Source organism: Bombyx mori, chromosome 16, assembly GCF_030269925.1.
Source record: "Bombyx mori chromosome 16, ASM3026992v2".
Classification (NCBI taxonomy): Eukaryota; Metazoa; Arthropoda; class Insecta; order Lepidoptera; family Bombycidae; genus Bombyx; species Bombyx mori.
This window is the reverse complement of record NC_085122.1, coordinates 3,687,009-3,712,229: the sequence shown is the minus strand read 5'-3', so window position 1 is coordinate 3,712,229 and position 25,221 is coordinate 3,687,009. Positions and strand designations below refer to the sequence as shown.

The 25,221-nt window shown below is 41.0% G+C and overlaps 1 protein-coding gene across 1 annotated transcript; it reads right to left on the bottom strand.

Moving 5' to 3' along the window:
- Positions 1 to 3,146: 3,146 nt before the first annotated feature.
- Positions 3,147 to 25,221, bottom strand: LOC101744375 (O-acyltransferase like protein). The gene is made up of 12 exons (XM_004928883.4): positions 24,838 to 25,221; positions 22,067 to 22,209; positions 20,895 to 21,204; positions 20,138 to 20,240; positions 17,964 to 18,051; positions 16,248 to 16,408; positions 14,902 to 15,087; positions 13,099 to 13,281; positions 11,634 to 11,781; positions 11,104 to 11,284; positions 5,086 to 5,228; positions 3,147 to 3,632 (listed from the first exon to the last, which is right to left on the bottom strand). The coding sequence occupies exons 1-12, from the start codon at positions 24,896 to 24,898 to the stop codon at positions 3,525 to 3,527; spliced, it is 1,815 nt and encodes a 604-aa protein (XP_004928940.1). The 5' UTR covers positions 24,899 to 25,221; the 3' UTR covers positions 3,147 to 3,524.

Genomic DNA, 25,221 nt, shown 5'->3' with positions numbered 1-25,221 from the left:
TCGCGTTGTAGGGCACGCATTCGAATACGATTTTCCGCGGTAGGATACCTATCGTACGCACGGATCGAGGCGTTCTTAGCTCTAAGGAGTTCCCTAATATCGTCGGGCAATTTGAAGCGGTGAAGGAAGTCCTCCGCTACAACTTGCTTCGATGACCTATCTAATGTCGAGGTGATGTGTGACGTTACGATGTCTATGGCTTCAGCGGTATCCTGAGGAGACGGGATAGAGTCCGGACTAAACGGAAGCGATGGTGGATCAGATTCAGCCAGGCTGATGCCCAGCGTGTGCCAATCCACCACAGTCCTCGTGACGGGAACGGAATCGGGAGCGCGACCGAGCTTCATAACGACGGGACGGTGGTCTGAATCTAACTCTGAAACTACTTCGATCGAGTGTAAGCGCAGAGTTACGTTTTTTAATAACGCTATGTCGAGTATATCCGGGCGATGCGCGATATTTAGCGGGTAGTGAGTCGGGGTTAGCGGAGCGACGATATCGAAGGCGAGATCATCGACTAACGCGTCAAGCCGCCTGCCATTCGGGGTTGTGGTGTGTGAGTTCCACCTGATGTGTTTACAATTTAGGTCGCCCGCCAGAATGACAGAGCTCCCCATACCGAGCAGCGCCTCGATATCACTGCTTAGAACGATCTTATCCGGTGGAAGATAAACGGACGCGATAACGATCGGCGCGTGTCCCGTCAGTGAGATTCGGCACACTGATGCTTCGATATTAGCGAGCGCGGGAGGATCGAGCGGGACGCAATGCAGGGCTCTTCTATAGTAAATGACGGTACCACCACCACGGGCAGAGAGCCTGTCGTTCCTGACCATGTTATAGTTCGCGATTTTAGGGTCACGGCGCGCGGGCTTAAGTAGGGTCTCCTGCACTAAAAAGATATCAATTTGGTGGTCACGCAAAAAGTCAGAAACCTGATCACGTTGATTTGCGAGACCGTAAGCGTTAAAAAATCCTATCGTTACGGATAGGGGCTTTATTCTACTTATATACGCCATTGATTACCGGCAGAGTGAGGGGAGGACGTACGTATTTAATGACGCGTATACGTCGGCGTATTCCTGCACAACGGCGATAAAGTGTTGTGCAGTGGAGGCAGCGCGAATGGCGTCGCCCAAAGCGTTAACGCGCTCAAAGTTGATCGACTGAAAGAAGTCGATCGCTAAAGCGAGATTGTCGGACGCGGTCGGAGGGCAAGTCGCGGGAGAGGGACGAGTCGCGGGGGCGGGACGAATCGCGGAGGAGGGAGTTGTAGCCGTGTTCGTGTACGGCAGCGGTTTTGCCCAGGCCGAGACACTGGGCACCGCCGCCGGAACGAACGCTGGCTTAGCCTGCGACGCAGAGGGTGCCGAGGCTTTGATGTCTGGGCCGGAAGCTCGGAGGCGGTTTTGGCGGGCGACGCGGCGATTTATTTTAGGGGCTCGGGGGCAACCACGGTAATTCGCGGGGTGACCCTGTGTTCGACACAGGACGCAGCTAGGCGGTTCCGTCGCGGTTTTTTGGTCGCGAGCGCAGAGGGCCGTGGCGTGATCGCCCAAACACTTAACACATCGGGGGCGCGCGTGACAGTTACGGGAAGAGTGCCCGTACAATTGACAGTTATGGCACTGGCTAGGAGTGCCTTTTTTATGGGGGGCTTCGACAGCGATACCAGAGAGCCTACAGACGGTCTGTGTGTTAAAGATTTTCTTACCCTCGGGGGTAGGCTGGAGAGCGACTAGAACCATATTATATGGCTCCCTACCGCGACCGGTGTGCATACGGTGCACAGAATTCACTGGTAGGCCTTGTTCTAACAGGTCGGCTTTTACGAGCTCTACATCTAACTCTTTAGGGATTCCGCGTATTACAACGCGGAGTTCGCGCTCCTCCTGGAGCGTATACGTATGGAAACTTATACGCTCCTTACGGAGGTAAGAAGAGAGGGCCCTATGGTCGTCGGGTGTTTGAACCTTAATTTGAATGCCGTTCGCGAGGTTACGGGCATTCGTGAAATTTATATTTTTGGCCTTAAGGGCCAGGCAAACTCGATCCCAAGCTGCCTTCTCCTGAAGGATAACCGGGGGAGGGGTCTGGGTTTTATTTTGTGCCACCGGACGCGGCGACGGAGTGGCACGGGCTGGGGGCGCAACGGGAGTCTGAGGGCGGGGGCGCGACGCGTTCACGGCTTTGCTAATTTTAGCGGCCGCGGGAGCTCGAGACTCCGCGGCACGCTTCTTACCCTTCTGTACCAGGGTGAATCCATCCGTCGATGAGGCGGGGGCGAGGTCGACCTCCATGTCCGAGTCAGACTCGGAGCACGAGGAGGCGGGTGCAGGCGACCTACGAGCAAGTGTAGGTGTTTTAGAGGGCGCGACGGAGGCCGCGGATGATCGCTCAGCTGAAACGATGGTCACGGCGGACGACGCAGCAGCTTTTCTCGCCAGTATAGGCGACACGGGAGCGGCAGGCACGACAGAGGCTGCGGTGCTCAATGCAGAAGCTCTGCACGCAGGTACAGGCGACGCAGGAGCAGCGAGCGCGGCGGAGTCCTCGAGAGGGCTCGCAGTGTGATTGGCCTTGAAGGCCAAAAACTCCGAGGCGAGCTGTGGGTGGCGAAGTCGGAGGAATTCCGCGAATACAGCGTCCATGATCGCTGAGTACCCAGGTGGGGCGGCCCCGGGTCTTGAAAACACTCGCCTTGCGGCGAGGCCCCAACTTCTCGGACCTGAGCGGTTCTATTGAACACAGGTGGCAATGCGGCGCGATTACTACAGGACAAAGAAAAAGCACAACAAAACAGAAATTACGAAAAGAAACAAAACAAATAAATACTTGCAGGAAACCACTTTGTCGGCAGATGTACCACGAACACAGAAACAACAAAAGGAAACAAAACAAATAAAAACTTCCAGAAAGAGCACTTAGTCGGCAGATGTACCACAAACACAGGCCGCGCGAACAATGGCCGGGCTAATAAAAGCCGGGCGAACAAAGACCGGGCGATCGAGTGGACGATGAGCACGTCCGCACGTGACGGGTGCCTCTATCGGAATGAGGTTGGCTATTGAGTATCTGTGATTACATTGCCACCCCTTATACCCATCACTAAGACACTATTTGGTTTTAAATAAAACAATTTAACATATCTTAAACACTATTTAATCTCCAACAAGTATCACAATTAAACTCCCGCATACAAATTCACGTAATAGACAAATAAGAAGATGGTAATAAATGAATTGCTGTTCGTTAGTCTCGCGAAAACTCGAGAACGGCTGGACCGATTTGGCTAATTTTGGTCTTGAATTACTTGTGAAAGCCCAGAGAAGGTTTAAAAGGTAGATAAATATGAAAATGCTCGGAATTAAATAAAAATAACAATGTTGTTTTTCCTCTGATGTGTCCCCCGTCGGACGGATTCCTTTAGTTTGTTTTAAGTTTATTTTATACAAAAGCTTAGGTATTTTATTTATCGATTGGGGCACTACGAAGTCTGCCGGGTCAGCTAGTTGTATATAAAATCAACGAAGAATAAAGTCGAATGTCCTCTTCATCGGCAGCTCAACCAACAAAGTCAATAACAATGCCAGTGGATAAGTGAAACAGATTGTGGTAACGCCAACCGGTAGCTGCAACATAAATCACACACTTATCCGGGCTTCCGAAACTCACAGGTTTTGTACAAACCAAAAGCGAATATCACCATTATGAAACACAGAGTCAAGATCTCAATTGCAATGGCACATCGTCTACAGAAATATTTAAGCCGGCAGGCACGACAGTTTTGCGACATATTAATTACTAGCGACCCGCCCTCGCTTCGCTTCGGAAACTGTAATTTATTATTGATTTCTCCACTATTCAATGGATATTACTATACATAAAACCTTCCTCTTCAATCACTCTATCTAATAAAAAAAACCGCATCAAAATCCGTTACGTAGTTTTAAAGATTTAAGCATACATAGGGACAGACAGATATAGGGACAGAGAAAGCGACTTTGTTTTATACTATGTAGTGATAATGTAAAGGTCGGGTAGTGATACGCATCCTTACTGAATCATAAATATCTCTTCCTGCAGTATTGAAGGCTTAATGGCTTAGGAATTAAAGAGTTTTTTAAATTAAAAACCTACGTGAGACACTATAATATCGAAAAAGAGATGGAGAATTTTCATAGAACCTCAAAGAAACGAAGACACGGATATTCTAATTAACAGCCATTCAAATTATCATCATTAAGATCGCTTGAAACTCAAACTCAATTACAACAGACTTTGTATTAAAATAGAATAGAAGAACTACCTACATACTTATTGTGAAAGACAAGGTTTAAATAAAAAAGGAATAAACAAACTCAGTCTTTATAAGTTTTTGATTCCAATTATCAATTAAGATAATAATATGTAAATATGCAAAACTCATAATTATTTAACATAAAAATTAAAGAATATTAATATTTTTATTACTGAGATTCTGAAAAATAGCTATTGAATCATGTGACAGCAAACACCAATCAGAGAGCGCCACGTCACGGCGTGCGAAACATGGCTGTTGACGTTTTGACTGAACAGAACAGGTTACTTGTTATTATGTTTCATTTGCTCAAACACTTTGTCGTCGTTGTGGCCTAAAGGATAAGACGTCCGGTGCAATCATGTTGAAGCGATGCACCGGTGTTCGAATCCCGCAGGCGGGTACCAATTTTTCTAATGAAATACGTACTCAACAAATGTTCACGATTGACTTCCACGATGAAGGAATAACATCGTGTAATAAAAATCAAACCCGCAAAATTATAATTTGCGTAATTACTGGTGGTAGGACCTCTTGTGAGTCCGCCCGGGTGGGTACCACCACCCTGCCTATTTCAGCCGTGAAGCAATAATGCGTTTCGGTTTGAAGGGTGGGGCAGCCGTTGTAATTATACTTGAGACCTTAGAACTTATATCTCAAGGTGGGTGGTGCATTTACGTTCTAGATGTCTATGGGCTCCAGTAACCACTTAACACCAGGTGGGCTGTGAGCTCGTCCACCCATCTAAGCTATATATAAAAAACACGAAATGATAATGCGCTCACAATGTTAAGGACCGAGGCCGCAACCGGCTGAGGCGATTGACCAATGATGACCAACGCTATGCACCAGTGTATCTGCATCACGGGCAGAGAGAGCTGCGCCAACAGATGCCACCCTCGCCAGGTGAATGCGTGTAAGCTTAAATCTGAAATTAATAATCGACACAATAAATTCGATACAATATCTACAGCTTAATAACACTGTAACATAATTGAGGCCTATAAAATCAAAGGCAACTAAACGCCTTAGGGTGGATTCGACCAAACTTAAATTTATACTCGAGTAACTATACGAGGAATAACCTATTCCATGATTTTAATCTCGAGTAAATCCATAGTCGTTTTTCCACGTAAACGAGAGTATACTTACTCTAGGAATAACAATACGCGAATAACAGAGTGAATTAGGGATGTAAACCGGTTCGAAGAAAACCGGAGAAAAACCGGTTTTTATAAATACCGATAAATACCGGTTTTTATTTAAGAATACCGGTTTTTTACGCTTTACTTTCACAGTTCACACCAGTGCTACCAGGTCAAATATACAAGCTACAAATATAAAAAAAACCGTGTTTCAGAATCAAATTACGGTGCATTACATTTAAAAACTACAGTGCAATAACCACAATATGGTTGGTAGACTTTTAGCGTACGAAATGAGGACCGTGACCCAAATATCCACATATCTGCACCCAACACTCAGAAATGGCTTTCGCCAACCAGAGCACATGCTGTCTGCAAAAGAGATGGTGCATCGTGAACTCGGGGAATCTTCTTGAAGAATTTTCAACTCTCGCTTTATCATCGGAACAGCCAGAAAAAACCACAAAAAATTTTAAAAGCCTGGTATTCTGGATTTTTTGCATTCGCGAAAACAGGATATTCCGAACGCCACGGCGGCCGCAGTGAATATAGTGCGAATGGACTGAAGCCGCCATAGAAAACCACACCGAAATTGCTGGCACGTGCTAACACCCAGAAGGAGCAGGCTTCTGAATGACGCAGTGGACCAACTATGCCTCTTGCATCAAAATTTTGATTAATACAATAGTATTAAATCAAATATAAAAAGCTTTTATTATTGGATAATATATAATAATATGATCATTAAAAGCCTATATAAAATATGCTCACCCAATTAATTGTATGAAGAAAACTCTTCGTTTGTACGTAAATTTGTTTTATTTAGTGATTATTTAGCCTTTATGGAAAAACCTAAAAAAAAACGGTTTTTTGAGAAAAAAACCGGTAATAAACCGGAGCCAGAAATTGTAATCGGTTCACATCGCTAGAGTGAATGGTGAACAAAAATAAAACCCGGCAAATAAATGTTGTTGTTCAACGGCATAGTGTAAGAGGATACAATGCGTCAACTCGATTTTGCCGTATTTTAGTGTGAAAAAGTAGCTGTAGTGTAAGATAGAGAGAGAGAGAGAGAGAGAGAGTATTCTTTATTGTACACCAAAAAACAAATAAACAGTTCGATACATTATCAAGATATTTAGCTGCCAAACGTAATAATTTTATTTGTTGTTTGTTTGAGGGAATTGTCAAGTTTTGTCGTGTGGTTTTATCTTTTTTCGTTTAAACGTTGCATTACACAATGCCAGACTATTATTAATAATTTAGTGCATTGCGTTGACTTGAAATTAAAACAGATGCTTTGAAATAAAGAATATCGTAGCTATCCGAACAAAGTTATTTTAGCTTCTCAAACCGGGAGTGTTGCTAACACTGGCCCTAGCAAGAGCAGTACTTCAATGGATCTGGAGGATCCTTAATGACGTGTTTAGGGCCGATTTTTGTAGTTTACCTGAATATTTGACAGACTTGGATTTAGCTGCCTTTGATTTTATAGGCCTCAATTGCGCATTGCAACTTATTATTTTTCGAACCATATATAAAATACTTTAGTGGTTTCATCTCGTGTTCTTTATATTATTATTATTATTTTTTTATTGCTTATATGGGTGTACGAGCTCACAGCCCACCTGGTGTTAAGTGGTTACTGAAGCCCATAGACATCCACAACGTAAATGCGCCACCCACCTTGAGATAAGTTCTAAGGTCTCAGTATAGTTACAACGGCTGCCCCATCCTTCAAACCGAAACGCATTACTAATTCATGACAGAAATAGGCAGGGTGGTGGTACCTACACGTGCGGACTCACAAAGGGTCCTACCACCAGTTTTTTTCGACTTCCGATTTCGGACTTTTCGAATAATTATTTACAATTTTCGTGAATACCGTTGACTTCGATTGGATCAACGACAACTCATGTTACTTTTCGAATTGTTTATTGCACTTCATGTATTATTTATTTACATACATGGATGACCTAATGCCTAAGGTATTTTGTACCAGTCAACCAAAAGTAGTGCTGAGTAAGCAACGTTAGGTGCTGTAGCGAGTACACCAGTACTCGCCTGGGGACAAATAATAAGTCGGTTTGGAAAGTGATGTTATTTAATTTGAATCCGACAATAATAATTACATATAAATAATACACATAAGAAAAATATTATGAAAATGTATAAAAAAGGCGCCAAAGTCGTGAGGGAGTGAAAAATGCACAGATAATATAAAAAATGAGTTTATGCGTTCCGTTTGACGCTGTGAAGATCATGAACATCACATGATTAGAAGCACACTAAAAGCAGTTCCACATCGCATGACGCCCACGACATATTACCTGACGTTTGTACCGGCAAATATTAATGTCAATTCGTTTTTCGTCAAGTATTAATGTTAAGTGCGTGCTGTGAACATTATTTATTAATGGTGCTTACGGTGCGCTTTGTAAAATTGACCTGACCAATACAAGTAATAAAAACTAACCCACGTTTATCTTCCGTGCACTGCTTCACGTCAAATCTGTTTTGAATATTATACAAAACAGTAAACTACCTAGTCTTGCCATAAATATTGAGACAAATAAAAAAAAAATCTAGTGCAAATAACATTTATTACTTTTACAGTGTGTTAGTTTAATACATAAATATTAAACAATTTAAAGTATAAAAAGCTTATTCGAAGTGGTCTCCATTGGCTGCAATACAGTCCTTTAAACGTTGAGGCCAGTTATCAATAGAAGCACGCACTCTTTCCATGGGAAAATTTTTCACTGCCAATCGTACGGATTGTTCTAGGGACTCCAAATTATCATGGCGTTTAGAGCAAGCCGTACTCTCTAAAACTGACCATAAATCATAATCCAGCGGATCAAGATCGGGAGTAGACGACGTCCAGTCTTCAGCTCTGATGAAGCCCGAAACGTTCGTTTCCAACCAAGACTGCGTAGACCGAGCTTTGTGACCTGGCGCAAAGTCTTGCTGGAAGGACCATTCTTGATTATTGAACACGGTGTTCTTAAGGTGCTTCATTACCTCTCAAGAATGGTATCTTGATACACTTGTGCCGATGTTTTGATACCATTTTCACAAAACTATGGCCTAGTCACTCCTTCATAGCTAATACTCCACCAAACCATCACTGAAGTCGGATAGTGCCCACGTTGCACTCTGTCGACTAATTGGGAAGCTTCCTTAAATCTTTGAGCATAAATACGGTCATTTTGTTTGTTAAAATGTTGCTCAATTGTAAAAAATTTCTCATCCGTAAACAAAACTTTTCTATGACTTCCCTTTGCGTACCGCTTCAGTAGTTGTTTCGATTTTACCACCCTATTCTCTTTTAAATTATCAGTGAAGAAATGACCAGTACGTTATAGGCTACAAGTCCTAAGTCATCTTTTAAAATACGCGACAAGGTTCTAGGTGCTATCTTCATCTCCCGAGATAAAATCTTTTGCTTTCGGACAGGATTTCTTCGAATTATTTCCCTTACTGCTTTGACCACCTTTTTAGTACGAACACTACGTGGACGGCCAGATCTTTTTCTGTCACAAACAGAGGAGGTCTTATTGCACCTATTAATAGCCCGGTACACAAACATTTTACTATTACCTCTCTTCTTCTTCTCTTCTCCATCGCTCCCTCATTGCTGAGGATCGTGACTCCGTTTTAGCTTGTCTACTGTTAGCCTCCATCGGTTCCGGTCAGTTGCCTGGTGTAGTGCAGTGCTAAGTGGTCCGCTGGTTTGCTCGGAGATCTGGTCGGACCAACGTTTGGGGCTCCGGCCTCTAGGACGTTTTCCTTCTACTTTCCCAGTGACCATCAGACGTTCCAAGTTGTCTACACCTCTGCGGGCAACGTGGCCAAAGTAGCGCATTATGCGTTGCAGACAGGTGGCAGACAGGCGTTGAGCGTTCTCCATTTTAAGCTGATGTAGGACCGAGATGTTCGTGCGGTGGGCTGTCCATGGAATCCTTAATAGGCGGCGCCAGCACCACATTTCAAAAGCATCAACTCTGTTTCGGTCAGCTGCTTTTATGGTCCATGTTTCTGCTCCATAGAGAGCGATTGGAAAGACCAGTGAGTGCACAAGATGTATTTTGGTCCTATTCGAAATATTACGATCTTTCCAAACTTTGCTCAACTGCGTCATAGCTGTTTTAGCCATTCCAATTCGTCGGCGTATTTCAGGCTCACAGCTCCCCTTATCCGTGATCACAGAACCAAGGTAGACAAACTGGTCCACGGCCTCGTATTCTCCCAAAAGGTCCGTACGCTGAGTGGATGAGAAGCGGTCTACGACTAGCAGCTTGGTCTTGCTTTTGTTAATTGCTAGTCCCATGTTTAGGCTTATAGCCTCTAATCTGTCCAGAAGCTCCTTCATCTCCGCCTCAGATGAAGCAAGAAGTGTGGTGTCGTCGGCATATCTCAGGTTCGTTATCTGAACCCCCCCTATTCTAAGGCCTCCTTCCCAGTTTTCTAAAGTCTGGCGCATTATATATTCCCCATATATATTGAAAAGAATAGGTGAGATAACACATCCTTGCCGGACTCCTTTTTGGAAACGAAATTTACTTGAAGTGGCATTTTCGATAGAGACTGACCCAAACCCCGACTCGTACAGGTTGCGAATCAACATAACAAGATGACTCGGAACTCCTGTTTCATTTAGGATCTCCCACAGTTTCTCCCATTTCACGCATTACTAATACCAAGCGTATGCAAAGTTTTAAAAATTACCTACTTTGTGTAATGCAATCACAACGATTCGGTTCTCTTTATCACCCCACTCCATTTTATTAATGCAAAACATTGTACAATGTATTGGCGCCAAAATGAGAAAACTCAATGAGCAATCATATAAAAATGACAGATTCCAATTTCAAATGTAATATTTTGTTTATTTTTAATTGTAACAGTATTTATGGCCAGACTAAGTACCAGACTAAGACCTATTTATAACCAGCCACTTCAGTGGCTTGAAACATAGATAAAACACATGCAGATATATATACAGATACTAAAACATACATATACACAAAAATACATACGTATTATGATCGACATTCGCCGGAACTTTAAATTGCACACGCGCCGATCAGTAACAGTTTACCGAACAAAAACATCCGCTCCACTAAGATCTTCCGTGCCTTTTAACCAATACATCTATAGAACTATCTCACTCAGGTTCTTGCCGGATCTTCTCAGTGGGTCGGGATTCCGATCCGGAAGTAGATTCTGCGAAGCACTGCTCGTGCCCCTGAGCAGGTAGATTCTGCCTATCCGCACGAAGCGAGTATAGTCCCTTAGGCTACCAGCGAATAGGTTTTTCTTCCCTTTCTATGCTGATAGCCTTGAGAGGTTATTTTAGCGTTGCCCTAGCGTGTAGGTGAGCTCTCGGGGTTCAAGCCGGAGGTATTGCTAACACTGGCCCTAGAAAGAACAGTGCTTCGCAGAGTCTATCACCGGATCGGAAACGCGACCCACTGAAAAGATCCAGCAAGAAACTCAGTGGGCTGTGTCTATGGGTTAATTTACTCGCCGAGCTTATCGTCGCAAGGGTTCGGTGAGGAGCGAATAGGTAAGGATAAAAATATGTAGTTCTAGTTCTAAATCGAATACAGTTGGAATGATCAGCTAATAGATATTTTCTATTTAAATACTCACTATTTATGATGGCTAATGCTATACACGCAAGGATGCACATGATCTGAAAAAATGATCTCTCGAGAGCCGCGTACGCTGCTACGAAGATCGGATGCCGGATATGCTGGAAGTAGTTACCCAGCATCGACCAGCCCACCAGGATAGGTATACACAGAATGTAAAATAATTTGTGGAGCCGTCGCTGAAAAATCACAATTATGTCAGGCTTTTTTAACTATAAGCTCCTTGCAATTGCGGCATTATAACAAAGGGGTCCTTCTTCGCTGTGGTTTGGAGGGTGCGGCAGCCCTTGTTCTATAGACCTGAGACATTTACGTTGTTGATGTATATGGGTTCCGGTAACCACTCAAACATTTGCAGTTGTATAAAAATAAAAGCGATAATCAAAGAAATCGATAGACAATCCTCTGTCACTGCTTCGCTGTAAAGTTACTCCAATAAATATTACAGACATAACAAGCGCGATCTTAAAAACAATATCGAGTGCATTAGTGTAAAAATAAACAGCGCTGAAATAATGTATCATTGACCTTGTGTGTGTTTCCCAAGGTTTCTCCCTCGGTAAAATGGACCAAATGTCCTACGGTGAGCCCCGCAATACAAGCTGGAAGACTGCCCCAAGGCGACATGTAAAAGTGGCCCAATGATGGAATATCACGGAATAAAGTGTGGACATTTCTGAAAGAAATAATCAAAATTGTACGACGTGCTGTATACATACTGTCTGTTCCAGGGTATGGAGGGTAAAAGTGAGGAGCACCATCTCAGTGTAATAAAAAGTATCCGCTGAAAGAGAACCAATTAAGGTGGTGTCATACTCGTAGTAGCAACTGAAAGGATTTTAAAAACAGCGCCATAAACTACGATACTTCACTTCAACCCAGCACACTTCACTTTATTTATATTAATGCTATATTGATATCATTTCTATTTCAGTAAGTCTTCAAGTGCATAACGTGCTGTTGGACAGTTTTCAACTTGATGATACAAGATGGTGTTCCTTGCCACTACCCTCCATAGTCACGTAGTTACTAATACATTCTTCCATTCTTTTTTGTTGCTTGCTGAGGCAGACCCGGTTACGGCCCACTACTGCTCATGGTCAACAGCAATACTAGAGGTACAGCCAAGCCACTGTGTACAAATGATCTCCCTTAACACACTGTGGATGAAGCATTCTCAATTTTGCACAAATCTCAAGTGGCTCCCAATTCGCCTTTGCATTTTCTTTCCTATTCAATATCCCACAAAGCGCTAATTCTTTGTATGTATCGATAATTTCCAGTCATCGTTCTTGTCGAATCCGTCACTTGGGACGAAGGGGTCGGCGAGTAAATTAACCCATAGACACGGCCCACTGAGTTTCTCGCCAGATCTTCTCAGTGGGTCGCGTTTCCGATCCGGTGGTAGAGTCTGCGAAGCACTGCTCTTGCTAGGGCCAGTGTTAGTAACACTCCCGGTCTGAGTCCCCTAAACTCACCTACACGTCGAGAAGAAGCTGAAATAGCCTCTGAAGGCTATCAGCAAAGTTAGGATAAAAAAAAAAAAATTGCACGGTATTATTTAAATGACCCTACGTTGATAGGCATTTTATTACCTGCAACTCAGTCTCGTCACGTTTAATTATTTATTCTAATACTACATATTACTTCTTCTTCTAAGTACTTATATAGAAATAGAAAGTGTATTTGTACAATACATAAATATAATCAATAAAAGCAGTTCTGCGTAGTAGAATATTGCAGTGGGTTCGTGCTTTAGCTATCTCTGTGCTCTTGCCATCTTTTATTTCCTTATCTATTGGGCTTAGGCTTAGGGGCTATTTCAGCTACGCTCTGACAGGGTAGGTGAGCTTGCCACCTTTGCCGCCTAGTGTTCAGTGTCATTGATTGCTCTTGATTTTCGGTAACGTACCGTCATTATCTTCGCGGTCTTTTCTATGTAATTTGTTATAAGTGCAGTGTCTATCCGCTTAAGAGATATGAGAATACTCACTCTGTGACTGTTGCAAAATACAACATTGACTTCCATTCGTGTATGTACGCCAAGCCTGCATTCAACACTATGGCTCCTATGAATAGAATCACGAGAATCGGCACAGCTTTCTTACTGAACTTGGCCAGGATCATTGTTAAGATAGCTGCTAGTATGGACATCTGCATGTCGACCGCTATATACCTGACGAAATGGAAATACTCGTTATGTATGCGAAAATTATTCGACAGCCCTTACTGTTTGTGATCAATCAATTGGAAAATAAGATGAGTAATGAGTGAGACCAGGACGATGACCGGTGCTTGAAGAGCCTCCATAGACTGAGTTTCTCGCCCGATCTACTCAGTGGGTCGCGATTAAGACCCCGCGTTATATTCTGCGAAGCACAGCTCTTGCTAGTGTTAGCAATTTCTCACAGGTTGAACCCGTGAGCTTACCTACACGTCCGGACGTATCTGACCCCTTAGGCTACCAGCGAATAGGGGAAAAAAATGAAGAGCCTAATCCAAACACCAGGAGTAGATCCGTAGGTGGATGGACGAGCTTACGGCTCATCTGGTGTTAAGTTGTAACCGGAGCCCATAGACATCTAGGTACAACGTAAATGCCACCACCCACCTCGAGACATGAGTTGTAAGGTCTCAGTTTTAACAGTAAAACGGCTGCTCCACCCTTCAAACTGAAACGCATTACTGCTTCACGGCAAAAATAGGCGGGGCGGTGGTACCTACCCGCGTGGACTCGCAAGGCGACCTAACACCAGGAATTACGGAAATTAGTAAAACTTCGCGTGTTGTATATTTATTACGCGATATTATTCCTTCAAGGAAGTCAATCGTGAACAAGTGTTAAGTACGTATTTCATAAAAAAAAAAAGCTGTCGCCAAGATAATCTTTGTAATGTGTTTATCGGAATTCAGGCTTTTGGTCGAATTTCTAACGACAGTTTTAGCTACAGGTTACATTGCGTTTAAATAATAATAATAATAATTTGAAGTTAATTGATCTGAAACCCAACACTTTCATACAACTACAAAAAGCTGCTGTATTAAAAACATACAGAACTGTTCGTAAGTTTTTAGAAAGAGAAGAAAGCTCAACTAACGAACACGACGTTTTACATTAAAAATATTTATTCCTTATTATTTATGTGCTTGGCTAAGACCCGTAAATAATAAAGACGTACCAGCGTCTGCTGAGAAAAAAAAAATACAAAACAATTATAATAATAGCGTATTTGTTAGTTCTTGAATGGAGACCATGAACTGGAAGACGCAGTGCAGGACGCCCTCGGGCTCGGCGGAGTGATGATCTGTGCAGGGTGGCTGGCAGGAGCTGGATGAGAGAAGCCGAGGATCGTGCACAGTGGCGAACAATTGGAGAGGCCATGTCCAGCAGTGGACTGCTATAGGCTGATGATGATGATGATGATGATTTGTTAGTTAATCGATATTGTTTTTTTAAAACGGCTAATTATTGGTTTAGTACTACGAATTAGTATGTATAATGTTATAAGTATGTAACGGAATCATTTAACGTTATTCACACAGATTTCAAGACGTCTGATTAACTTGAAGACTTGAATAGTCATCAAGAACCGATGACAATATAAAACCTTTATGACTTCGCTCCAATATCGTGATCGGTATCAACAGAATAAAAAAAAAAGAGATAAAATCAGTTAATTGTTACTTTATGATTTTTTGCTTAGACATATTTTGAACTGCAAATGAAAATAGAACGCAACAATGACATTGATATTACAATAAGAATTTTTGAAGATTAACACAATAAGCTATTTACCAGGTCGGTAACAAACAGAACTTGTCCGGTTCCACCAGGTTATTGATGAATAACGCGTGCGACCAGAACTTCTCGCGGCAGATCTTACTCTGCTCCGCGACCGCAGCCGGCCACAGAGGTCCGTCACTGACCCGGGGCCACCAGGTCCCGGCGAAACCGATCACCAATAAACACACAGGGCTCAATCTGAAACAAATAATCATATTATGTATTTAATTAGGCAAAGCTAAGTACGATTCTCGCATTTGTTTTTCAACCGATTTTTCTATTTCTTTTTTCTTTAGTATTATTTAACGTTGTTTAGAGTTATCTATACTAATATATAAATCTATTTATAGAGTGGTTTTTACGGATGTTCCGTTATAACTACTGAACCATGCATCCGATTGACTAGAAGCTTGGTATCCATGTAGAAAAGACATGTACTTAATGGATTTATGTGAGTGTTGGACTCCCTAATAATATTGACAATAAATAATAATGTTAATTTTAAATGCGCAGCGAAGTGGGCGAGTACGGCTAGACTGGAATATATAAAAATTTTAATAGTTCTATTTGTATTATTCTTTAAATATCATTGACAAAACAACAGAGGAAATTTATTATAAACCTTGAAACGTCAGTCAATAAAGTCGAATTTCGATCATAGAACGAACACTAGTTATTATTATTTAGAATCGGACCATGGTAAGTTTCTAATAAATTTTATGTTACTTGTTGTCCTTGGTATTTAATATTCGACGATTTTAAAGGTTTGATTTCAAATGGAATAAATTTTAATTTAATTTTTTTTTAAAGAAAAAACGCTTTTATAGGGAATCCGCCTAAAAATTAGAAAATAAATTTATTGTGAAAAAAGCATGGGGTGCATGGTTATAAATATCCTTTTTTTTATGAGTGATAGATTACTGGCGGCCCGGAGGCCTTTCCAGTTTCACCAGGACAGGTGGACCAGCAAGGCTCAGCCAGGAGGGGTGGAATTTGCTAACAACTGCCCGAGCGCCTCCGAAGGAGACCTTACAACTCAAGAGCAATTGCTTCGCGTATGAATCTACCACCGGATCGGAATCGCGACCCGCTGAGAAGATCCGACAAGAAACTCAGCGGGCTGATGCATGAGTAGTAACATAGATACTTACATAAGTATAAAATAAAATAGTTAGTAGTAAAGTATAAAACAAAATCGTATTAAAAATCGACCTGATCTATGAAGTCTACATTCCGGCTCGAGGGTAGGTAAGCCATGATGTGATTGCAAAATGAGTACAACACTCTGGTCACCCTACAGATGTGTCACAAGCTTTATAACGTTAAAGTTTAAAGGAATATTTAAAAAAAACACTTACCTAATTATTCTTTTCGCGAGCAACCTTAAGAATGTACCGAAACCAAACTGTTTGTCTGACCTTAACAGATTGTGAGCAGTAAGGAAACTTGACAGTACAATGAACATGTGCACGACCGTCGTACTGTTCTGGATCGTCATTGTTAATGGATTCGCTATTACCTGAAAATTTTATCATGAAAATTCTAAGAAAGTATCTTAAAAAAGGTTCGCGGAAGAAGTTCCGTGCTTAAGAGCATGATATTCCTGATGCCGGTATACTACTGAAAACTACAGTTACCGGATTCAAAAACGGCACGGTAGCAGTTTTGCTTGACCACAGAGTAACATAATAGAAGAAGTATTGTTATAATATTCAGAGGCAGCTTTATCTATGGGGCAGGGTGTGGGCGCAGCGGTGTCAAAGGACGCCGCCCTCGGCAATTTCAATGAACCTGTCACATTTGTACGTATTCCATAAAATATATTGACCCCGCGCTTACTATTAGGCACCAGGGTAATTAATAGGTTGGGGAAAAAGTCTTTTCGCATTATAGTATGTATGAATTTGTAATAAAATCTCTTTGGCTATATACTATTTGTATCTGGCTGCTTTTGGTATCATTAAAGTTTAAAATTTAAAGAAGATAATTCCAAATTCAAATTAGGAAAATGTGTGATTTTTATTTATTTTTCGTGCTGTCAAGATGAGTGAATCTAATGAAGAAATTCGATACATTTTAAAATTTTACTACATAAAAGGTAAAAATGCAACGCATGCCGCGAAATAAATTTGCGACTTTTATGGGCTATTTTCTGGACCTAGTGCAGTGTCTGTGAGAGTAGCACAAATTTGGTTTAAGCCTTTTCAATCCGGAAATTTTGATGTCAAAGATTCACGTCGCTCTGGTTGCCCTATTACGAATAAAATGGATGCCATTTTTGAAAAAGTGGAGCAAGATCGGCATTTCAGTAGTGACGATGTAGCTGAAGTAGCTGATAACTGGTGATGAAAAGCGGATCACGTACGACAAGAACGTGCGAAAAAGGTCGTTGTCAAAGGCCGGACAGGCTTCACAGTCTGTGGCGAAACCCGGGTTGACTCGCAACAAGGTGGTGCTGTGTATGTGGTGAAATTGGAAGGGCATTATTCATTATGAGCTGTTTACACTAAGCAGGACCATCGATTCTGAGCTCTACTGCAAACAACTGATGAGATTAAAGCAAGAAGTTGAAAGAAAGCCGTCAGAATTAATCAACAGAAGGGGTGTGGTTTTGCATCATGATAACGCTAGACCTCACACATTTTTAGCCACTCAGCAAAAATTAAGAGAGCTTGGCTGGGAGGTGTTAATGCATCCTCCGTATAGTCCTGACCTTGCAACCTTCAGATTTCCCCCTGTTTCGGTCTCTTCAGATTTCTTTGGGCAGTGTCAGGTTAACATTACGAGAGGACTGCCAAATCTAATTATCGCGGTATTTTGATCAAAAGGTCCAAAATTTCTATAGCAATGGGATCATATCCCTACCTACAAGATGGCAAAAAGTTATCGAACAAAATGGTACCTACATACACTAAATAAACTATATTAAATAATGTTAGGTATGAATTTTCTTAAAAAATGCGAAGAACCTTTTCCCCAAGCTATTATTTATACTTTACAATGTTGAAAAACAAACAAAATGAAAACGTGATGAAAAGTTTACAAAACTTTCAAATATTTATATATACACTTGCCTGCTCCATTTCTCTAGGTTCGTACAAGAACAATGAATATAATAATATTGCACTATGCACAATACAGATACACGCACAAGCTATGACTCTGAAAATGGTACAAAAATTATGTTTATCTGTGATAGTTATGGCGGGTGAAAGTCATTTTGGATTTATGGCGGGAACGCGAGAAACGAAGTCTGTGAATTGTTTTATTCTCTTAAATCACTTTTTATGCAGATTTTAATGTGTAATAACGGTGTTTTATTAACTGTTGAGCATCTGTGAGACTGCACAAATGTGAGAAAATGAAACAAACCGCTGGACGTGGCTTCTCGGGCTCTTCCAAAAAGTTTTATTTTTATTTTTATTGCCTACATGTGTGGACGAGCTCACAGCCCACCTGGTGTCACCTGGTTAAGTTGTTACTGGAGCCCATACACATCTACAACGTAAATGCGCCACACACCTTGAGATATAAGTTCTACGGTCTCAGTATAGTTACAACGACTGCCCCACCCTTCAAACCGAAACGCATTATTGCTTCACGGCAGAAATAGGTGGGGCGGTGGTACCTACCCGTGCGGACTCACAAAGGGTCCTAGCACCAGTAAAACTGAAGTCTCAATAAATATACTTTTTCACTGAGACTTTAATTCATCTCATCTCATCTCATTCCATTTAATAATAATCCCAACTAATTACAGTCTCAAATAAATTAACTTGGCCTCATTTCGTTCCAATTTTTTTTCAATTAACAGAATATAGCCGTATTATTAATACTTGAAGATTTTCGTAAGCTCGGCACTGGAAACAATAGTGCCAGAACAAGCTTATTGCCATACTTAAAAAATATAACATGAAAAAAGTCATTTAATTTTGTTTATTAATTCGAAGGCAGATGAGCCCCTAGCCTTTACCGCACTAGCACTGCTGTGTGGACATCAGCTATCGTAAAGGATATAGCCAAACTACTTTCAAGCTTTGAAGGAGGAAACGTAGAAGAACACGCTCTCGGGAAACATCGTTATATCTTTGAGTGTTCAAGCCATTTATGTCAACAAAAAAATCATTGAATCTTATCGATCAAATCCCATCTTACCATTGCCTTTAACTCCGGACCTATTAAGAAATATTTAAAATATTAAGGGTATTTTGACTGATTGAACAATAAATATATTAGTAGTGTTAAAAATAAATATTCTTCTTCTTCCGATTCGTACACTCTTGACAGAGTGGTCGTGGTCATGCATCAGTCGGATCCTGCGATACCGATGCTCTCGCGATGCGACGCCATGTGGCAAGATGTTTCGCAGAGTGAGAGCAATCATTTATGTTGGAGTGAGTCACAGATTTTATGAGGTTTAAATATAACTTGAAAAAAAAACTTACGTTCTATTAATGTTCAAGTGCGTCTTAGCTGGGGCAGAAAAAGATTGCTTAATAATTACTAGAGCTCTATTTATGAATTACGGGTGTACAGCACAATCGTGAAGACTACGGTCATATCAGTACATTACTTTTTTCCATAATAGTTTTTTAAATCTCATTGTGAATAGCCAACACAGAGATTTAAAGAAGACGAAAAAAACCATCTAAAGAATTCAACTTAATATCATAGGATATTTTTTGTACATATAATTTAGAACAGTTAAAATGTACACCGTGTGACCAAGATATGATTTTATATACATTTATTATTGTCCAAGAGATTATTGAGCCAATTTTTTATTTATATTTTAACTGACTATATTAAGTCTTATCAAAGCTTAGATTAGTTCGCGTTAAAGCTTCTTGCGAAAACATGTTTCATTAATTCTAACTGAACATATTCATAACTTTTGTTCGTTTTACGTTTAGCAATGGTTAACGTGATTTTTAACAATATACCAAATGATATAATAATGAATAATGAAGGTAATACCAAAAAATCGTACTTTATTATTTGATGAATTAAGATCGGTATTTTATTCACCTTTAGTACCGCTTATCTGCCAAAGCCTAGGTAACCCAAACTTCATAACGATCCATCGTTCTAACCTATGTTGGGAGCATGCGTTGACTGCTGACAAACTTTCAGCTTTTATAATATAACGAAGATCTGGGGCTCACGGGCTCTTGTATTATAAAGTCATACTATTTAAATTGGAATTTCGTTGTCACTCACGGCTCTTACAAATTATATACGAACTCACTTTATTCCGTGGACTACTTGTAGGGATTTCTGTTGTGACTTATAAGGTTCAACTAGTTGCCTCCAGTTGGCGACAACAGACCACGTGGCTAGGAGAGCAATCTCTGAAAAACAATGGTCAATGCCAATACAAGTTCTGTACTTGAAACCGGTCTATGTTTTTTTTTAATAACATGTGCAGAGACCTAGTGACCTAGAGCGCGGTACAGATTAGCATTACAGTGGTTGCGACCTGTAGCGCTATCTGTCATAGAATAAAAGAAATTCGACAAAAACCTGAATCGCGCTATCAACATTTTCAAGATGAGCTTATAAATATAACTGTTCTCACGCTTGCCTGTCTGTCCTGGTAAAGCTGAAAATGCCATTGGGCTATTATCCTTCCATACCAAAAAAAGGGATTCAAATCTTCGGTCTAGTGAGCAATATTACGCACTCAGCGGAATACCTTCCATTTGATGTACCCTGAACTGGTGTTGCTGACATTATTACCCCGAAATCCCAAGTGGACTCCCAAAAGTCTATCCACTGACCGCCAACATGTACTTTTAGGGAGAGTTAACCTTAAAGGTATTCTCTACGATGTATCAACAACCTTTATCCATTTGCTGTTGCCCTTATAACCAGACGAGCACCGGCCTGCCTGATGGTGAGTGGTTACCTGTGTTCATGGACGTCAGCAATGCCAAGGGCACAGCCGAAAGGCTGATAACAAATCGTTTCAATATTAGTTATAATAAAAGCATTAATTCACTCACTTTTCTCATTATTCCGAGTGGCGTAATCATACGCGGTACTGGCTGCATTCAATAATATTATCGCAGCTATCGCAATGAGAAAGGCTAGTTCGGACTTGTCAGGGCTCCGTGTGGCGTGTACGTCGCTATGGCTCTTGCAGTACTCCAGTCTGAGTAGACGGGCGCGCATGCGACGAGAGCGAGCCCACTCCGCGGCGCAGTGCTCAAACCTATTCATCGGCTCCGCTGTTACATTCGACTCGCGTACACTAACACACCATCCACGTCGGATAACCGTGCGATTGAACCTATACAATTCCTTTGAATAGTTCTGAAATAAGACAAATGACGCTTAAATTGATTTGACAAATGTCGTGTTGCAAATACGCGCAGAACGGTAGGTGAGCTCACGAGTCTGACCCTGAGAGATTGCTAACACTGACACGAGCAAGAACAGCGCTTCGCTGAATCTATCAATATACAGAACTGTAGTTATTTTATCTTAGACACGTGAACGAGGTAATGGCCCACTTAGTAACTGATTAGCAGATTCCATAGACATCAACTACGTATGAGCTCTGAATCTGTTCTATAGTACAACGGCTGCCTCTTTTACGCTTCAACTTTATATATCAACTCCACTCGCCATGGGCTCTGGTAGCCAATAGTGTTATAGCACGAGCGAACGCACGATATGTGACGCTGAATTCAGCACAAATGCGTTTCTGTTTTCTATACTAATATTATAAAGAGGAAAGATTTGTTTGTTTGTTTGTATTGAATAGGCTCCGAAAGTAGTGAACTGATTTGAAAAATTGTTTCAGCTTGGAAGCTACACTATTCCCGAGTGACATAGGCTATAAATCTTTTTTGAAAAAAAAATTAGGGATCCTTACTAAAACTCCAATAATGTAACCCAAGGTGTAAAAAAATTACCAAAAATGTTATTTACATCGCGTGCCCTGCGAAAACTATTGATGATAGAATAAAATAATGTACTACGGCTTTGTTGTTATTGTGCATTATTATTTACAAAAAGTGTCCTGACAGCATATAGTTATGTCGCAATAAATGTTATTTTATTTAAAAAAATAAAACTACGTCAAATATCGTTGAAATTTTTGTTAAAGACCCGAGCGGAGCCAGGCCGGGCCGCTTGTACATAATATGTAGAGGTCAGGTCAAGAAATTACAGTCATCAAGTCGTAAACATGGTTCGGTTGTTCAGCAGGTGTAAGATGGAAACTGCCGAGGCAGTACAAGCCGTCGGGATGCGAAAGACACTCATCGTAGTTGTCCAGATCGAAGAGACGAGGAAGAAGCCAGTAATCTTCCCCTGGAAGCAAAAATTAAACTTAGTAACGATGATACAAAATTTTAATAGAATACTACCGCTAATAATAACACTCTAATCAAAACTAAAGTGGAAAAATTTATCTTTCATTGAACTATTGATTTGAAGTCGTTGTGGCCTAAAGGATAAGACGTCCGGTGCATTCGTATGTAGCGATGCACCGGTGTTCGAATCCCGCAGGCGGGTACCAATTTTTCTAATGAAGTACTCAACAAATGTTCACGATTGACTTCCACGGTGAAGGAATAACATCGTGTAATAATAATCAAACCCGCAAAATTATAATTTGCGTAATCACTGGTGGTAGGTAGGACCTCTTGGGAGTCCGCACGGGTAGGTACCACCACCCCGCCTATTTCCGCCGTGAAGCAATAATGCGTTTCGGTTCGAAGGGTGCGGTAGCCGTTGTAACTATACCGAGATCTTAGAACTTATATCTCGAGGTGGGTGGCGCATTTACGTTGTAGATGTCTATGGGCTCCAGTAAACACCTAACACCAGGTGGGCTGTGAGCTCGTCCATCCATCTAAGCAATAAAAAAAAAAAACTATATCAAAAGACGAACCTCACACCAGTCTGGATGTTCAATAGGAGATACGGAGATACGTAGCTCTATCAACCACTATCAACTGCTCCTCATTCTTAGGAGCACTTCGCCACAAAGCGTACTTCACTCCAGTGGCGTTTAAGGCCAAACTTAACCGCATTTTTATGTGATAACATCTTATAAATCGATGAGCACCGGCTGCACGCACGAAAAAGTGTCACGTTCCGCCTAAGCCTGAGTGTGCAAGCGAGTGCGCGAAACAGGCGATAGAAAGGCACGGTCGGCCCAAGTGCTAATTTATTGAAAAAAATGTATTGTTATACTTTTCAATAAACTCCTCTAACTTCTCTAATTCTTTGTATTACACAAAATAATGAGAATTCAGTGATAATAATTCAATTCATAAAAGTATGCAATTTTTCATCAATATTTCTTTATGACGTTAGATTATCACGTAAAACCATCGTCCGTAAACTGATTTTACCACATGGGGTTAAATAGTTACCAGAGCCGATAAACTTAAGCAATATAAATGCCGCCACCCACCTTGAAACATAAGTTCTAATTCTAAGGTCTCAGTTTTTTATAATACAACAGTTGTCCTACCCTTCAAAACGAAACGCATTACTGCTTCACGGCAAAAATAGGCAGGATGGAGGTACCTACCCGTGCGGACTTACAAGACGTGATTTTTATTACACGATGTTATTTCTTCACACTGGAAGTTTATTAGAGTAGACTATCATACTGTTAAGATCATTGTCATCTGCAGTGCTGCCATTACTATTATTTAGTTATTTAATGATGTACTAATTGTAACAAAGGATAATTAATATTATTATTTATCATTTTAAATAATTTATGAAAATATTTATCAAAAAATACTGGTTTTTTTGCGGCAATAGTATTAAGGCCATCATTTACAAATGTATTAAACCGGAAGTACACAAAAGTTGAATTAAAAGCTTATGAAATTAACATTTTTTCGTGGCTTTGCCACGTAAATCTAACAGCGTATAAAAAACGAGCAAATAAAATTACTGGTGCTAGGACCTCTTGTGAGTCCGCGCGGGTGGGTACCACCGCCCTGCCTATTTCTGCCGTGAAGCAGTAATGCGTTTCGGTTTGAAGGGTGGGACAGCCGTTGTAACTTTACTGAGACCTTAGAACTTATGTCTCAAGGTGGGTGGCACATTTACGTTGTGGATGTCTATGGGCTCCAGTAACCACTTAACACCAGGTGGGCTGTGAGCGCGTCCACCCATATAAGCAATGAAAAAATTTAGGTTTCGTTTGTCTTAATCTCAGACGCCTTTTAAAACATTCCGTTAAAAAATTGCCATTCGTCTTTGTTGATACGAATGCACCGGGCGTCTTATCCTTTAGACCACATGCATACATACTTTTTATATTTTCAACAAATGTGTTAATTTTCTTTATTATATTTATGAAGACCTGTATATTTTCGAGAACAAAAAAATCAAAGTACACGATTCATTCGCGGCAGAAATAGGACTTTTATACTAATCAAACGAGCTTAAAACAAACTCTATTACTAATATCTAATCTCCATCCAATATTCAATAGTAAAAAAAAAATCGAGCTAATAACACTATGTAATAAAAGAGTTGGGGATATTACTATCGCGTATTGATGATGGGGATTAAATGGGCATTAAATTATTGAATAAAAATAGGCTAATTTCTTACCCAATTTCTTACTGGTGGTAGAGCCTCTTTTGAGTCCGCACGGGTAGGTACGGTTAGGCTGGCTATTTCTGCCGTGAAGCAGTAATGCGTTTCGGTTTGAAGGGTGGGGCAGCCGTTGTAACTATACTGAGACCTTCGAACTTATATCTCAAGGTGGGTGGCCCATTTACGTTTTAGATGTCCATAGGCTCCAGTAACCACTGAACATCAGGTGGGCTGTGAGCTCGTCCACCAATCTAAGCAATAATAAAAAATAAATAAAAAGGCCGGGCATATTATTATTCTGATAGATCCTGTGCAAGGCAATTTGGTAATACATAGAATAGATCGTGTCTAAGATAGATTGAAACCTACCATTAAAATCAGCCGCTTTGACTTCGATGAGTGCTGCCAACAGACACAGACTAACCAACATTGCAAATACGAGCTCAAACGTCAACTGCTTGAGTTCTGAGCTGTGACTATTTAGTCGTCTTAGATTATAATATAATGTCTTTGCAATTTGGTTACAAACACAAAAGGACACAAAGAAAGTTTTTATTTAAGACCAACACAAAATATAGAAAGAAGGAAAAAGTAACAAGATATAGATAGTCCAAGCAACACGAGCAGGTACACGAAACAAGAGGCAATAATTAAAAACGCGTAACACAGAAAGGTAACACAGGATGCGCGCTCGCAAGTCAGATTTCGACTAGTCGCGGTGATCGGTAAAAAGGCGACGACCGGAATACAAAA

Bases quoted from the DNA above. Each gene is read 5' to 3' on its own strand.
- LOC101744375 (XM_004928883.4), bottom strand. From the start codon at position 24,898: ATGTTGGTTAGTCTGTGTCTGTTGGCAGCACTCATCGAAGTCAAAGCG. The intron at 18,052-20,137 runs GTGAGTTCGTAT...TACCATTTTCAG, and splicing joins CAAGTAGTCCACGGAATAAA to AGTCATAGCTTGTGCGTGTA. The intron at 16,409-17,963 runs GCAAGTGTATAT...TAAAATTTTCAG, and splicing joins AACCTAGAGAAATGGAGCAG to GTAATAGCGAATCCATTAAC.